The 17004-nt window shown below is 35.5% G+C and overlaps 1 protein-coding gene across 3 annotated transcripts in view; it reads right to left on the bottom strand.

The window, feature by feature from the left end:
• RXFP1 (relaxin family peptide receptor 1) overlaps positions 1 to 17004 on the bottom strand; it is a 63732-nt gene that overhangs the window by 5452 nt on the left and 41276 nt on the right. For 2 of the 3 annotated variants that reach the window (XM_065903894.1, XM_065903895.1), the window contains exons 11-15: positions 14986 to 15057; positions 13944 to 14015; positions 11889 to 12118; positions 9349 to 9759; positions 8137 to 8355 (exon numbers count right to left, since the gene is read on the bottom strand). In XM_065903894.1, the coding sequence (XP_065759966.1) occupies positions 8137 to 8355; positions 9349 to 9759; positions 11889 to 12118; positions 13944 to 14015; positions 14986 to 15057 (1004 nt within the window). The remainder of the gene's footprint in view (positions 1 to 8136; positions 8356 to 9348; positions 9760 to 11888; positions 12119 to 13943; positions 14016 to 14985; positions 15058 to 17004) is intronic. The other variant, XM_065903896.1, reaches the window with a different exon arrangement.

Below are 17004 nucleotides of genomic sequence, written 5' to 3'. Positions count from 1 at the left end.
TCCATTTCCAAAGCTTTTTCATCTTTCCACACTGAAACTCTGTGCCTTTAAACAATAATCCCCCATACCTTCTTCCCCTTAATCCCTGACAACGGCATTCTCAAAATTTCTGTCGTTGTGAATTTGATTACACTAGCTATCTCATATAAGTGGAATCAAACAGTATTTGTCCTTTTGTGACTGGCCTGTTTCAGTAGCATAATGTCTTCATAATGTATCCATATTGTAGCATGTATCAGAATTTCCTCCCTTTAAAGGCTGAATAATAATCCACTGTGTGTATATAGCATATTTGGTTTAAGCATTCATCCAGTGATGGACACTTGGGTTGTTTCATTTCCACATTTTGGCTTCTGTGAATAATGCTGCCTTGAACTTGGGTGTATGAACTTATGGTTCCCATAATCAGTTCTTTTGGGTATATATTCAGAAGTAAAATTTCTGGGTCCCATGGGAATTCTATGTTTAATTTTTTGAGGAACCACCATAGTGTTTTCTATAGGAGCTGTGCCATTTTACATTCTACCACTACAAGAGTTCTAATTTCTCCACATCCTCACCAGTACTTACTATTTTCTGTTTTTGAGAACAACTATCCTAATGAGTATGGTGCACCTTATTTTGAAATATCAAGAGTGCTTTATCATCTCTCACACTCTGGGGTAATGTTCCTTAAATTGCTATGTATTCCAGGAATAAAAATTTCTTATGTTCTAGAAAAAATGAAGCAATTACTTGATAATCATCTTGATCTGTGTTCCTTTCTGGTCATCTGAGCATGGAATTATTAGAATTTCAACACACCAAGTGTAATTTATTTGAGCCATTAATACACTAGAGGATATCAATGGTACATTAGGTGATACAGAAGAACTTGGAAGACAGAATAGGGTAAATCATCCAATTAGAGTAGCAAGAAGAAAAAATAATTCTAAAAAATGAGGATAGTTTAAAGGACTTCTGAGACAACAAGTATACGAATATTTGCACTATAAGTGTTCCAGAAGGTGAAAAGAGAGAGAAAAGGGGAAAATGTATTTGATTAAATAATGGCTGAAAACTTCCCTCACCTGAAGAAGGAATCAGATATCCAAATCCAGGAAGCACATAAAGTCCCAAACAAAATGAACTCAAAGAGATCCACACTAAGGCATACTATAATTAAAATGGCAGGAGTTAAAGATACAGGCAGCAAGAGAAAGACAAAGACCTGCCTACAAGTTGATTTTTCAGCAGAAATTTGCAGACCAGAAGGGAGTGGCATGATGTATTAAAAGTGCTGAAGGAAAAATACCTATAACCAAGGATACTGTACCTGGCAATGCTATCATTCAGAATTGAAAGAGCACTAAAGAGTTTCCCCAAAAGAAAAAAATTTAAAAGTTCATCACTACTAAGCCAGCCTTACAAGAACAGTTAAAGGGATTTATCCAAGTGAAAAAAGAAGGCCACAATAAAAAATAATATATATGAGGAAAAAAATCTTATGGATAAATGTAAATATATAGAAAAGGCAGTGGATCAACTATTTAAAAGAACTAGTATGAAGATTAAAAGACAAAAGTTGTAAAATAAAGATCAAGTATAGCTTAAACAGTTAATGCTATAAAATAGATATCAAATTGAAACTTCACAGGGAAATAATAAAATGTAGAATAAAAAGTATATATATATATGTATACACACACATACATATATATATGAAACTACAAACCATAAACCAACAATAGATACACACACACACACACACAAAGGGAAAGGAATCTAAACATAACACTAAAGAAAATCAAGGATAGATGTGAAAAGACAAAAAGGAAATCTATAAAAACAACCAGAAAACAAGTAGCAAAATGGCAATAAGTACATAACTACCAATAATCACTTTAAATATAAATGGGCTAAAGGCTTCAGAAAAAAGATATAGGGTGACTGAATGGATTAAAAAACAAGCACCATCTGTATGCTATCTACAAGAGAGTCAATTCAGAACAAAGAGTCACACATAAGGAAAATGAAGAGATGCAAAAAGATATTCCATGCAGATGAAAAGAAAGCTGAGTTAACAATATACATATCAGACAAAATAGACTTTAAAGAGAAGTCTGAGACCAAAAACAAAGAAGGGCACTTATATAATGAAAAGCGGTACACCCAAGAAGAGGATATAACATTTGTAAACACATATATACCTAACACAGAAGCACCTAAATATATAAAGCAAATATTATCAGACAAAAAGGGAGAAACTGACAGTATGACAAGATAGTAAGGGACTTTAATACCCCACTCACATCAATGGCTATATCATCCAGACAGAAAATCAGTAAGGAAACAGTGGCTTTAAGCAACACATTTTATCAGATGGACTGAATAACATCTACAGAATATTCCATTAAAAACAGCAGATAAATAATCTTTTCAAATGTGCAAATAACCTTTTCTAGGACAAATCACATGCTAGGCCACAAAACAAGTCTTAACAAATTTAATAAGACTGAAATCATATCAAGCATCTTTTCCAACCATAATAGTATGAAACTAGAAACCAATTACAGGAAGAAACTGGAAAAACACAAATTTGTAGACTAAACAACAAGCTACTAAAAACCTGATGGGTCAACAAAGAAATCAAAGAGGATATAAAAATATCTTAAGATGAATGAAAACAGAAATACAACCCTCCAGAATCTAGGGGCTACAGCAAATGCAGTTCTAAGAGGAAAGTTTATATAGTGATTCATCACTACCTCAAGAAATAAAAAAAATCCAAATAGACAACCTAACTTTCTAATTAAAGGAACCAGAAAAAGAACAAACATAGGCCTAAGTTAGTGGAAAGAAGGAAGTAATAAATATCAGAGAAGAAAGAAATGAAATAGAGACTAAAAATAATAGAAAAGAACAGTGAAATTAAGAGTTGGTTTTTGAAAAAAATGTTGATAGATCTTTAGCTGACTCATCAAGAAAAAAGAGAGGAATCAAAATGAATAAAATTAGAAATGACAAAGTAGTTACAGTTGATATCATATAAGTACAAACAATCATCAGAGAAGACTACTAGCAGTTATATGCCCACAAACTGGGCCATCTACAAGAAATGGATAAATTCCTAGAAACATAAAATCTTTTAAGAACGAATCAGGAAGAAATATGGAAAAAGGTATTCCATGCAAATGGAAATCAAAAGAAAGTCAGAGTAGCAATATTTATATCAGACAAAATGACTTTAAAATGAAGACTGTCACAAGAGACAAAGACTTTTACTACCTAATAACGAAGGGATCAAATCAATAAGAAGATAGAACAATTATATATACATATGCATCCAATATAGAATCATCTAAATATATAAGGCAAATATTAACATAAAGGCAGAAATCACCACAATAATAGTAGGGGATTTTAAAATCTCACATCAATGAGCAGGTATTCCAGACAGAAAATCAATATGGAAATACTGGCCCAAGTGACACATTAGACCAAATGAAGTTAATTGACTTTATATATATTATATATATGTATATATATAATATATATATATATATAATTTCATCTGAAAGCAGAATATGCTTTAAGTGCACATGGAACATTCTGCAGATCATGTGCTAGGCCACAAAACGAGACTCAGTAAATTTAAGAACACTGAAATCATATCAAGTATCTTTTCTGACTATGATGCTATGAGACTAGAAATCAATTATAAGAAAAAACCTGCAAAAGACACATGGAGGCTAAACAATACGCTACTAAACAACCAACAGATCACTGAAGAAATCAAAGAGGAAGTAGAAAAAAATACCTAGAGACAAATGTATATGAAAACAAGATGATCTAAAAATCTCTGGGATGCATCAAAAACAGCTCTAAGAAGACAGGTTATATCAACATAAGCTTTGTTGCTGTTGTTTAGTTGCTAAGTTGTATCTGACTGTGACCCCATGAACTGTAGCCTGCCAGGCTTCTCTGTCCATGGGATTTACCAGGCAAGATCCTTCTCCAGAGGATCTTCTTGACCAAGGGATTGAACCCATGGCTTCCCTAGTAGCTCAGACGGTAAAGCGTCTGCCTACAACGTGGGAGACCCAGGTTCGATCCCTGGGTCTGGAAGATCCCCTGGAGAAGGAAATGGCAACCCACTCCAGTATTCTTGCCTGGAAAATCCCATGGACTGAGGAGCCTGGTAGGCTACAGTCCATTGGGTCGCGAAGAGTCGGACATGACTGAGCGACTTCACTTTCTCCTGCATTAGCAGACAGTTTCTTTACCACTGATCCACCTGGGAAGCCCAGCTATACAAGTTTACCTCAGGAAATAAGAAAAATCTCAAAAAACCTAACCTTACGTCTACAGGATCTATGGAAAAAAGAACAAACAAAATTCAAAATTAGTAGAAGGAAATGAATCATAAAGAACAGAGCAGAAATAAGTGAAAGAGAGACTAAAAATACAATAGAGAAGATCAATGAAACTAAAAGCTGGTTCTTGGAAAAGATAAACACAATCAATAATTCTTTAACCAGATTCGGAAAAAAACAAGGGAGAGGGTCCAAATCAATAAAGCAGAAATGAAAAAGAAGTTACAACTGACATCAAAGAAATACAAAGATCATAAATCTACTATGAAAAACAATATGCCAATAAAGCAGACAACCTAGAAGAAATGGACAAATACTTAGAAAGGTTCAATCTCTCAAGACTGAACTAGGAAAGAATAGAAAATATGAACAGACCAATTACAAGTACTGAAATTGAATCTGTGATTAAAAAACTCCCAACAAAAGTCCAGGACCAGGTGTATATGTTTATATACCAATTATGAACTATCAGAACATGAAGTCAAGAAACCCATTCCACTTACACTCAAATCAAAAAGAATAAAATACCTAGGAATAATCTAACAATGAAGTGAAAGAACTGTATTCTGAAAATTGGAAGATATTGATGCAAAAAGTTGAAGATAATACAAACACTAGGAAAGATATACCATCTTCATGGATTGGAAGAATTAATATTGCCAAAATGTCCATACTACTCAGTGCAATCTATAGATTCAACGCAATTCCTATCCAAATACACATGACATTTTTCACAGAATTAGAACAAAGAATACTAAAATTCGTATGGAACCAGAAAAGATCCCAAATAGGTAAAGCAACCTTGAGAAAGAGGAACAGAAGTGGAAGTATCATACTTCATGACTTCCGACTATACTACAAAGCTGCCATAATCAAAACAGCATGAGAACTTTCCTGGTACTACAGTGATTAAGAATCTACCTGCTGGACTTCCCTGGTGGTCCATGGGTTAAGATTCTGAGCTTCCAATGCAGTGGGCCTGACAATTAGATCCCACATGCTGCAACCAAGAGTTTGCATGCTGCACTAGGACTTGGCACAAATAAATAAAAAAATAAAAGAATCTACCTGCCAAGGAAGGGTACATTGTTTCAATCCCTAGTCCAGGAACTAAGATCCGACATGCCATGGAGCAGCTAAACCCAGGCACCACCATTACTAAGCCTGCATGCCCTAGAGCCCATGCTCCACAACACAGAAGCCACCTCAATGAGAAGAAGCCTATACACAGCAACTAGAGAGTAGCCCCTGTTCATTGCAACTAGAGAAAGCCCATGCACGGCAATGAAGAGCCCATGCATGAAAAGCCCATGCACTACAACAAGGACCCAGAAAAGCCAAAAATAGATACATAATTTTTAAAAAACACTATGGCACTAGCACAAAACAAAGACACAGTCAATGGAACAGAATAGAGAGCCCCAAAATAAACCCACACATTTATGGTTAGTTATTGTATGACAAAGGAGGCAGGAATATAGAATGTGAAAAAGGCAGTCTCTACAATAAGCGATTGTTGGAAAAGGTGCACAGCTACACTAAAAAGAATAAAAGTAGAACATCACATTATACCTTATACAAAAATAAATTAAAAATGGATTAAAACCTTAAATGTCAGACCTAAAGCCGTAAAACTGGAAGAAAACATATTCAGTAGACTCTTTGATATTACTGTTAGCAGTATTTTGGGGTTTCTATTTCCTCAGCCAAGGGAAACAAAAAATAAACAAATGAGACCTGATTAAACTAAAAAGCTTCTGCACAGTAAAAGAAGCCATTGACAAAATTAAAGACAACTACTGAATGGGAGAAGATACTTGCAAGAGACGTGACTGACAAGGGGTAATATCCAAGATACATAAAGAACAAATACAACTCAATATAAAAAAAATCTGTTTAAAAAATAGGAAGAAGACCTGAATAGTCATTTTTCCAAAGAAGACTTATGGATGGTCAACAGCCATATGGGAGAAGGCAATGGTACCCTGCTCTAGTACTCTTGCCTGGAAAATCCCATGGATGGAGGAGCCTGGTAGACTGCAGTCCATGGGGTTGCTAAGAGTCGGACACGACTGAGTGACTTCACTTTCACTTTTCACTGTCATGCATTGGAGAAGGAACTGGCAACCCACTCCAGTGTTCTTGTCTGGAGAATCCCTGGGACGGGGGAGCCTGGTGGGCTGCCGTCTATGGGGTCACACAGAGTCGGACACGACTGAAGCGACTTAGCAGTAGCAGCAACAGGCACATAAAAAGATGATCAACAACACTAATCATCAAAGAAATGCAAATCAAAACCACTGTGAGATATCACCTCACACCTGTCATAACGGCCATCAACAAAAAGACAAGAAATAACAAATGTTGGTGAGGATGTGGAGAAAAGGAAACCCTTGTACACTGTTGATAGGAATATAAATTGGTGTAGTGAACAGCAAGTGAGGTCGCTCAGTCATGTCTAACTCTTTGCGACCCCATGGACTGCAGCCTACCAAGCTCCTCAGTCCATGGAATCTTCCAGGCTAGAGTACTGGAGTGGGTTGCCATGCCTTCTCCAGGGGATCTTCCTGACCCAAGGACTGAACCCAAGTCTCCCACTTTGCAGGCAGACGCTTTACTGTCTGAGCCACCAGGGAAGCTCAGACCTATAAATTGGTGTAGCCACAATGTAAAATAGTATGGGAGTTCCTCAAAAAATTAAAAATAGAACTACTATACAATCCAGAAATTCCACTCCTTGGTATATATCCAAAGAAAATGAAAACACTAATCCAAGAAGATTTACCTATCCCAATGTTCATTCCAGTACTATTCTCAATAGCCATGATATGGAAGCAACTTAAAAGTCCACTGATAGATGAATGAATAAAAAAGATGTGGTATATAAACACAATGGAATATTACTCAATCTTAATAAAAAATAATTAAATCTTGCCACTTGTAATAACATGGATGGCCCTGGATGGTATTATGCATAGTGAAATAAGTCAGAGCAAAACAAATACTGTATGTTTTCACTTATATGTTGAATCTAAAAAATAAAAAAAGCAAGTAAATATAACAAAACAAAAACAGGCTCGTGGATACAGAGAATAAGCTAGTGGTAACCACGGAGGAGAGGGCTGGGGGTAGGAAAAAATAGGTGAACAATATTAAAAGAGATGAACTACCAGTTATAAAATAAATAAGTCACAGAGATGTATTGAATAGTACAGGTAATATAGTCAATATTTTGTATTTATTTTGCATGTTGTATAATCTGTAAGAATACTGAATTGCTATTTCATATACCTGAAACTAATGTAATATTGTAAGTCAACTACACTTCAACACAATAAAAATTTTAAAAAGAAAACTATTTCATTTAAGAAAGTGTTAGTCACTCAGTCATGTCCAATTCTTTGTGGCCCCATGGACTGAAGCTCTCCAGGCCCCTCTGTCCATGGAATTCTCCAGGCAAGAATACTGTAGTGGGTGGCCATGCCCTTCTCCAGAGGATCTTTCTGATCCAGGAACTGAACCCAGTTCTCACTTCATTTAAGAAAAAGCTTAATTTACAAATAAATAACATTAATCTAAAAATAAAAGGGAATGGCTTAGGAAAAAAAGAACCAGGCACCTTTCTCCTAGTAAACATTTGATCAATGAACAGAGCTTTAACTACATGTAACTCTAACTTATGATTCTTGAAATGAGTTACTGTTAGAGATCTTAATACCCTTCTAGAGGAATTCTGTAGAAACGGATTTATTATTTCATTATAGGAAGAAAAAATTTGTACCTGGTATTTCTACCTGAAGCAATGAGAGAAATTTCAGTATAAAGATGGGTATCCAGCATAATGCATCAGTAAATACAATAAAGAAAAATCGTTTGGCAAGGATCATTTCTTTTCTAACTTGATTCTGTACTTCATTTGCTGTTACGGCACTTTGATGAATGCTGTAAAACATGCTTCCGTAGGAAAACACTATGATGATAAAGGCTGCCAAGTTAATACCTATTAAGAACACAAAGATTATTATTAATAAATATAAGCATTCTTTCAAAACAAACAAATCTTTAGCTGTTATTATAAAGGAGAAGGCAAAGACCACAATGTGTTTTTTGTTCTTTATAAGAATTACTAAAGTGCAAAAATCATGAATTAAAAAATTTAAATATTGTTGCAGTTATAAGGATGATGAAATGTTTAATTTTAAAATGGCATATTAAAATTAGATTGTAGTGATTACAGTGATTCAGTGAATATCCTGGGCTTATTAAATTAATCTATTTTTGTGTAATTCAGTTACTTTAAATTATACTTTGAGAATAGTTTTTCAAAAGGAAACACTTGTCTACTCCCAAGCCAAAGACCTGTGTTGCTACTTTGAATCTATTCATATTATAAACACAAAGAGTTGAAATATATTTTGCTTAGTATTATTAGGGTGAATGCATGAAATGCAAGTGTTTAATGCCTTTTGTTAAAGTGTATCATATGTGAATTAATATGACAAAGTGGTAATTTAGAAAAAAGTTCCCTTTAGGGAGTTTTGATAAAATCTACCCCCAGCGTCCATTCTGGTTAGAAGATCTGAAATTAAAATGTAAATGTTAAAAGGCATAATGAGATTTACAATGTGACTTATTTTAGCATTTAAATAAAGGGGCTTTTAAAAAATACTCATTTTAAGTCTTGAATCTGCTACAATTTTTTTTTTTTTTTGCTGAAAGACATATGGGATCTTAGTTCCCTGACCAGGGATTGATTTTTTTTTTTTTTTTTTTTTTCAGTTTTTGATGGTACCACACAACATGTGAGATCTTAGTTCCCGTGCCAGGGATCAAACCCACATCTCCTGAATTGCAAAGCAGATTCTTAACCACTGGACCACCAGGGAAGTCCTTCTGACCAGGGATTGAAGCTGCACCCTCTATATTGGAAAGGGAAATCTTAACCACTGGACTGCCAAGTCCCTGAAAAGGCTGTTAATACAGAATTTCTCACCAAGAAAAATTGCCACTGAATAAATCTGGGCTCCAGTACTTTCTGCGTCTTCTGAATGAAGAGGGAAACATACTCCATTGGTGCCATAGTAGTTTTTGAAAAATTCCTTATTGCTCAGTGGAATGAAAGCCACGATAACCCCAATAATCCAAATGAGAATCAAAACTGTAATGGTTCTGCATTTTCCAGGTCTTAAATATCTAAAAGGATACACAATGCAGATATATTTTTCCAGTGTCAGAAATGTTAAAAGTAATACAGATACTTCTGTGGACAGAATGGCCAGGGACCCCAGAAGCTGACAATGAATGCTCTCCATCCACAGCTGCGCATGTTTATTGTATTCTCCTCGAAACTTCAGGTCAAAGGCTCCGATCACAAATAAATAGATTCCCATCAAGCAGTCGGCACCTGCAGGAATCAGTAAATTCAACAAATGTAGAGAAATAAATAGGTGAAATGGAATTATCATTAAACAGTAAAATTTTTAACATTAGCCCCAAATAGACAAGTGTCTATCTTGGGGGGAGGTAAGATGTATTCTAAGAATTCATTTATGGGTGAGGACCATTTCATCATCTCTCTCTGATAACTGTGCTTACAGCATCCTCTGCAGCTAAATATGTAAGCATGTCTCTGCTTTTATCTAACACACAGGTCTATAAGAGCAGGGGTCTTGTCTGTTTTGTTTTCCTTCCTAGTCCCATCACCTAGAAATGCTGAATAAATGAGTAAAATGCAACTCTGTTTTGCATTCAATTACAGATAAGACAGGGGTATTATAATTTGGTTCATTTCTTCCACTGAAATTCTCCCAGTTTAAGAAGTTAAATCATTCAAAATCCCAGAGAAAGTATTTCAGAACCTGCTATGATAGAGTAATGACTATGAATTTTGAGGTCTATAATTTAGAAGATAGGAATAATTATGAAGTGCTCTGTAGTTAGTATAATTTTAAGGGGCTTAAATGCCTTATCCAGAAGTGGTCTAAGCAAAACTGTTCTGATTCTTTCTTCCTGTGTTAACATCTTTCTCTGTCTCTTTTCAGACTCCTCCAAATCAGCTGTTCATGTGATATATTTCTTGGTGTATTTTCTTTTTTAAGTAAATATTGCATATCATAAAGAGAGGTTTTTTTTTTTTTTTTTTAATTTTTTGACCATGCAAGCATTCTACCCAATGATCCTAAAGTCACATCACAGTATAAATCACAAGGCTAGCCTTAATCTTTAAACACTGAGGTTATATTCTAGCCTTTACCAGGGAAATTGAGTGAACTCAAAATTTTGTAGCTAACAATACGAAAAAAAAAAGTGAAAAAAGTGAAGTCGCTCAGTCGTGTCCGACTCTTTGCGACCCCATGGACTGTAGCCTACCAGGCTCCTCCATTCATGGGATTTTCCAGGCAAGAGTACTGGAGTGGGTTGCCACTTCCTTCTCCAGGGGATCTTCCTGACCCAGGGATTGAACCCAGGTCTCCTGCATTGCGGGTAGACGCTTTACCGTCTAAGCCACCAGGGAAGTTCCCCAAGTAGTTAACAATTTCTAAGTTCTGTTTCTTAGGCAATTTGCAATGAAAAAACAGTTCAGCCTTAGACTTCGAATGAGTGTAGGTGTAAGACATAGCACAGAACTCATAAAAAATAGAACACCATGTAGATGGATGTTTGCTTGAGGGTGTATCGGTGAATTATAGGCCACTTGACCCAGATGATAAGCAACCGGAAAACTAGTTTCTTGCTTTTATTTATTTATTTTTTTAATATTTTTCATTTAACATACTACCTTGCAATCATGTTTCAACAACTTAAAAAATTTAATACTACTTTGAACACTTTCTTATTTAAATATTTCAAACTATGAATGGAAAAGATGTTAGAAGCTCAGAGACCAGAAGAACAGTAATGTCTGAATTCAGTGTCTATGAACTGGATGCGCACGCAAAAAATAAACAGAGCTCTGGGCATGAAAATGTGATGATGAAAGGTTTCAAGCTTATTCACAGTAAAAAAATTTTACATGTTTTCATAAAATACTACACCGGCTTCCCTGGTGGCTCAGCTGGTAGAGAATCTACCTATAATTCAGGGGACCCGGGTTCTATTCCTGGGTGAAGAAGATCCCCCGGAGAAGGAAATGGCAACCGACTCCAGTATTCTTGCCTGGAGAATCCTATGGACAGAAGAGATTGGCGGCTACAGTCCATGGGGTCACAAAGAGTCACACACACAACTGAGCAACTAACTCACAAAATATTATACCTTTAGAGAAGAAAGCGAATAAACAAAAGCTTCCTTATCAGACAAAATTAATGAATGAGTGCTTCATTAATCTGTGTAAGGTGACTGAGTTTTCTTACTTTGAAAACTTTATCACTTTATTTTCCTGTAGCATTTCATTGAATGCTTAGAAAACATCTAAGCAAAGGGGAGGAATTTTTAACATCCCATGATTCTAGTACTCTGGTTACTTATTTTCTAATAGTAACACTTTAATATATTTCAAAACTTGTAATTCCTCTTCAGCCAGGAAATACTCACAGCAGAGAGAAATGATTGACATGGCATGCAGCTTGTTCTCAGATCTGATACAAGGTCGCATACAGATGACAAAGATGTTTCCAAAGCACGTGACTGCAGACACAACCCAGACGAACACTCTCTGAATAATGCTCGCCAAGAGATCCTCTAAAGATGAGAGTCCGTCAGTATTTGGTTTACAGATGCGAACATGCGGTGCATAGCCACAGTACTGAAACCTCTTAAAATAGCTGTTGTGCAAAGAGAAGGGAAGATAAGACTTTAAACTGAAGTGTCACTCTACCTTAATATCTATTTTCTCCATTTCCTCTGTAAAAAGAAAACAATATCAGTCTCAGAGGAATAAAAGTAAAACATTAGGGACACTAAAGTTTTATTAAGAAACTTAAGTTTAATTCTTATTAACTTGATTTTACTACAAAAGAATGTGTGGGTGAGAGCAGCAAATGGGCATAACGAACAGACAGGCATTAGACACATTTTGGAATGTAAATCAGTTGTCATGCGATCAAGATAATCCACCAAAGGAAACTGTTACTGGATTTTCAGTGCTTGGTACCTAACTCCTGTGTTGCCGCAATTGATTTTACTTTTTCAAATCCAGAGGAAGGGAGTTAAAGGCTTTGTCCTCTCTGCTTCTGTGACTTTTCTATTATAGAGGTTGTATGATCTGTAACTACTTGCTAACATGTTTATTCTCACACTAGATTTTGGTACACGATGAGGTGTTTGATAAATATTTGTTGAGTGAATTCTTTCATCAGTAAAGAGACCTCCCTTGTTAATAAAAGACACCACCTGGATAATCAGCGATTACTACTGTGTACTACCAACACCCACACCATTTATTGAGCATCTACTAAGTATAAATTCTCAAATCAGGAATGGCTTCTTAAATCCGCTTAATGAGGTTGGTGTTGCTATGATCATATGAGGAGATGAATCTTCAATGGAGGCAAATTATCTACTAGGGAACTTTCTACTAAGTGCAGAAATTTAGTATTCAAATTAGATCCATTTGCCCCTAGAGCCATGTTCTCTGGCAAAAAGTATAAATGATCTTTATAACATAAACAGTTGTAGTAATGTAAGATAAAAACTTGACAATTACAGTCTATAGTCCTGTTTCACTCTTGCTGTCTGGATCCCAGGATCTGCTCTATTCAAGTCAAGTCCTTGAGTTGTTTCTTGGGTTTTATGAGTTACATCATTTTCTTTCAATAAACTCTGTTTGCTCAATTTATTCAGAGTGCTTTATATTGTGCGTAACCAAGGAAACTTTGCTGTCCAAGGAATTATGGGGAAAAAAAATCAGTGTCCTCTGTTAGATTTAAAATACAAGCAAGATTATAGAGTGGTGGTGGCTGCCATGACACTTTCTAAATTATTGAGAATTAATTACCTTGGCATGGAGATCACTCTAATATTGTGTGCGTGTGTGTGTATATATATACATATATATACTGCTATATATTACATTCAACTGAAGAAAATGTTTCTAAGGCATGTAATGATGGCATGATGAGCCATGATGTTTGAATAAAAGATTTTTCAAAGCTTGCTGCTTTAACCATACACCCTTGCTCCATCATGCCCTGACACTGTGGGCAATTTTCACTGAGGAGATTTTCTCTCTTTCTTCCTCCATTTACATGAATTATTTATAATTGCTCTATGTTGTTTATGTGACTTTCTACTTCTTCATCTGGTTGCATTTATGCCAGGTGCACCAGTTGCTAGCTCAGTGGACAAACATGAATATATGTGAGTGTCACGAGAGGTCATTAGAGCTTACAAGCCTGAGTGGGTTCCCTCCACACTCCTGTTGTCTGACACCCAAACAAATCTCCTTTCATTCTCTCAAACCAAATCATGGACAACTAAAAATCCCCTTACCCTATATCTATGCTTTAAAAGTTAGTTATTGCTTAGGCAAATTAGTCAGTAGGAAATGTTAATAAATTGGATGCACTGCATATGGGGGTATTAGCACAATACAGGTGGAAACCTAAACAATTAAAATCAAGGTGAAAAACAAGAAAAACATCTGCTTACATGTAAGAGAGATTCATGAGAGGTCTAAACATCCTTCGTTGGATATTTGAAATTTCAATTCCATCTAGGCTGCTAAAATATCAAATTATCAAAAAACATATGTTATGCAGGGTATAATGAATTTTTGTGAAGGACAGTTTAATACACAATTATTTAACACTTACTCTGAACCAAACATTCATACTTAGCCTTCCCTAGACACTTTCCCAGTTCCTTTCACTGCATGAAAGATTTATTAAATTCTATAGTATTTCCAAAGTTTCACACATGTGATTTCATGTGATCTCATAATAACCCTTTTTTCCCCCAATGCTTTTTTGATTCTGCTATTTATACACAATATAAATACTTATATTGATTCTATATCTTTCCTATTTCAATTTTTGGCTTCTAATAGATTGTGGCATGATGCTTTTTTCATAGTAACTGTTCAACAAATATTTGTGAAATAAATGAATAAACATTGCCTTTTGATGATATTGCAATAGCAGAGTGGGGCATTTTACATTCTTGAAAATTTTCTAATAATTTTTAAATAATTTTTTTTTCTAATAAAATGACATTTTACCGAGGGAACACGTAAAAGAACTGAAGCACACCTTTTTAAGGCAACTCATAGATCCTAATATAATTTATGTATGTGTGTTTGTGCATGTGTGCTGCAAGTAAAGATTTATATCATCTAGAATATTCTATCTTGGGATAACAATAATTATAATAAACTCATAGATACCCCCAGTGCTAATGAAGGAATAAATATGCATAGATGCCTTCAGAGTATCAGAGCAAACAATCCAATATAAGCTCCTGGTGATTATAGTTATCTAATTTTTAGCTCATAAATATGAAAGATTAAACTAATAGCCATCTGTTTGTTTATAGCTCAGCAAGTACTCATACGGTTTCTGTAGAGTTTAACTAACATCCTGGGACTAAAGCTTCTGACTTAAGACTCTATTAATCTTATTTTATAGAATGTGTTAGCTATTAGTATATAAATTAAAAATGTGTCATAAAACTATCCCCACACGTGTATACTTACAGAGATTTGAGTTTGACAAGATTATCAAATTGGTTGGCTTGAATTGTCTGGATTGGGTTATAGGAAAGATTCCTGTTTCAATAAAAAAAAAAAAGAGCAGCAATTGGTCATTTCTAGAAAGGATTTGAGTAAAGAGGAAGTATATCTGTTGACGGAGGGTTGCTTGTAAACAGCAAAAAAGTACATCAGTGGCACTTGTACCATAGGGTTCCTTAGACATTCAAACGGATTAATGGAGATAGAACTCTTAGAACCATGCGAGGCTCTAAGTGTCTTAGTGACAGAGAAAGAGCTGAGACCACATGATCATGAAGGTGGGGTGGTCCTGGACGGTCCCACCAGGGAATCTGCAGGTTTCCCAAAGGGAAGCCACACCACTTCAGGTTTTGCCTATCATTAGGTGTGATTTAAATAAAAGAAAAAGAATCTCATTTAGTCAAAATTTGAATGAATGAAACCACATTGAATACGTTTTGCAATAAATCATATCGAATAGTGGCATATTGTGTTAGCAAGTTATGAGGCATGAAGTGAAAAGTAAATGGCTTTATGGCTAGGAAAAAGAGATGAAGATAGTGCCAGAAGACCTATCCAGAGGGATTAGGCAAGAAATAAAATAAAATAAAAGGCATCCAAATTGGGAAGTGAAAAGTAAAATTATCTCTGTTTATAGATGACATTATTTCATGCGTGAAAAGTGAAACTATTAGTCACTCAGTCGTGTCAGACTCTTTGTGATCCCAGGGACTGTAGCCTGCCAGGCTCCTCTGTCAGTGGAATTCTCCAGGCAAGAATACTATAGTGGGTAGCCACTTCCTTCTCCAGGGGATCTTTTTGACCCAGGGGTAAAATCTGGGTCTTCTGCATTGCAGGCAGATTCTTTATCATCTGAGCCACCAGGGAAGCCCATTTTTTTTCTTTTTTTGGCAGGGAAGCCCATTTTATGTGTATAAAACCTTAAAGATTTCACACATACACACACAACTGTCAGAACTAATAAACAAATTCAATCAAATTGCTAAATACCGAATGAATGCACAATAATCAGATAATGATGAATAATCAAATGCATTTCTATACATCAACCCTGAGCAATCCAGAAAGAGAATTAAGAAAATAATTCAATTTACAACAGTATCAGAAGAATACTTAGGAATAAACTGAAGAGAGGCTTCCCTGGTAGTCCAGAGGTTGGGAATCTGCTTGCCAATGTAGGGAACATGGATTTGATTCCTGATTCAGGATGATCCCACATGCCACAGAACAACTAAGCCCACCCACCACAACTACCGAGCCACAAGAGAAGCTACCAAAATGAGAAGCCTCCATACTGCAATGAAGAGTAACCTCCACTTGCTACGATCAGAGAAAGCTTGTGTAGCAATGAAGACCCAGTGCAGCCAAAAAATCCCAATAAACTGAATAAAGGTGAAGGGCTTGCACCGTGAAAACAAAATATTGTTGAAAGAAATTAGACACCGATAAATGGAAAGACATTCTGTGCTTTGGGACTAGAAGATTTAAAATCATTAAGATGGCAGTACTACCCAAAGCAATCAAAAGATTCAGTATAATCTCTATCAAGATCCCAGTGATGGTTTTTCTGAATAAATAGAAAAATCCATCTTAAAATTTGTTTGGAACCTCAAGGGAACCTGAATAAGCCTTGAAAAAGAAGGACAAAATTGGAGGTCTTACTTTCTGACTCAAAACTTACTACAAAGCTACAGTAATCAGTAATAGTGTGGTGCTGGAGTAAAGACAGTTGTATAGGATGATGGAATAGAATGGAGAGCCCAGGAACAAACTTTTGTATGGATGCTCACATAATTTTTAACACATGCCAAGACCATTCAATGGGGAGAGGACAATCTTCTTAACAAATGGTTCTGGGAAAACCAGATAGATGTCCACATGCAAAAAAAAAAAGAAAGAGCTTAAACCCTTAGCTTCCACAATGTACAAAATTAACTCAAAATGGATCTAAGTCCTAAATATAAAAGCTAAACTATAAAACTC

This window comes from Muntiacus reevesi, chromosome 13 (assembly GCF_963930625.1).
Source record: "Muntiacus reevesi chromosome 13, mMunRee1.1, whole genome shotgun sequence".
NCBI lineage: Eukaryota > Metazoa > Chordata > Mammalia > Artiodactyla > Cervidae > Muntiacus > Muntiacus reevesi.
Note: the sequence above shows the minus strand (reverse complement) of the source record. Positions and strands in the feature narration are given on the sequence as shown.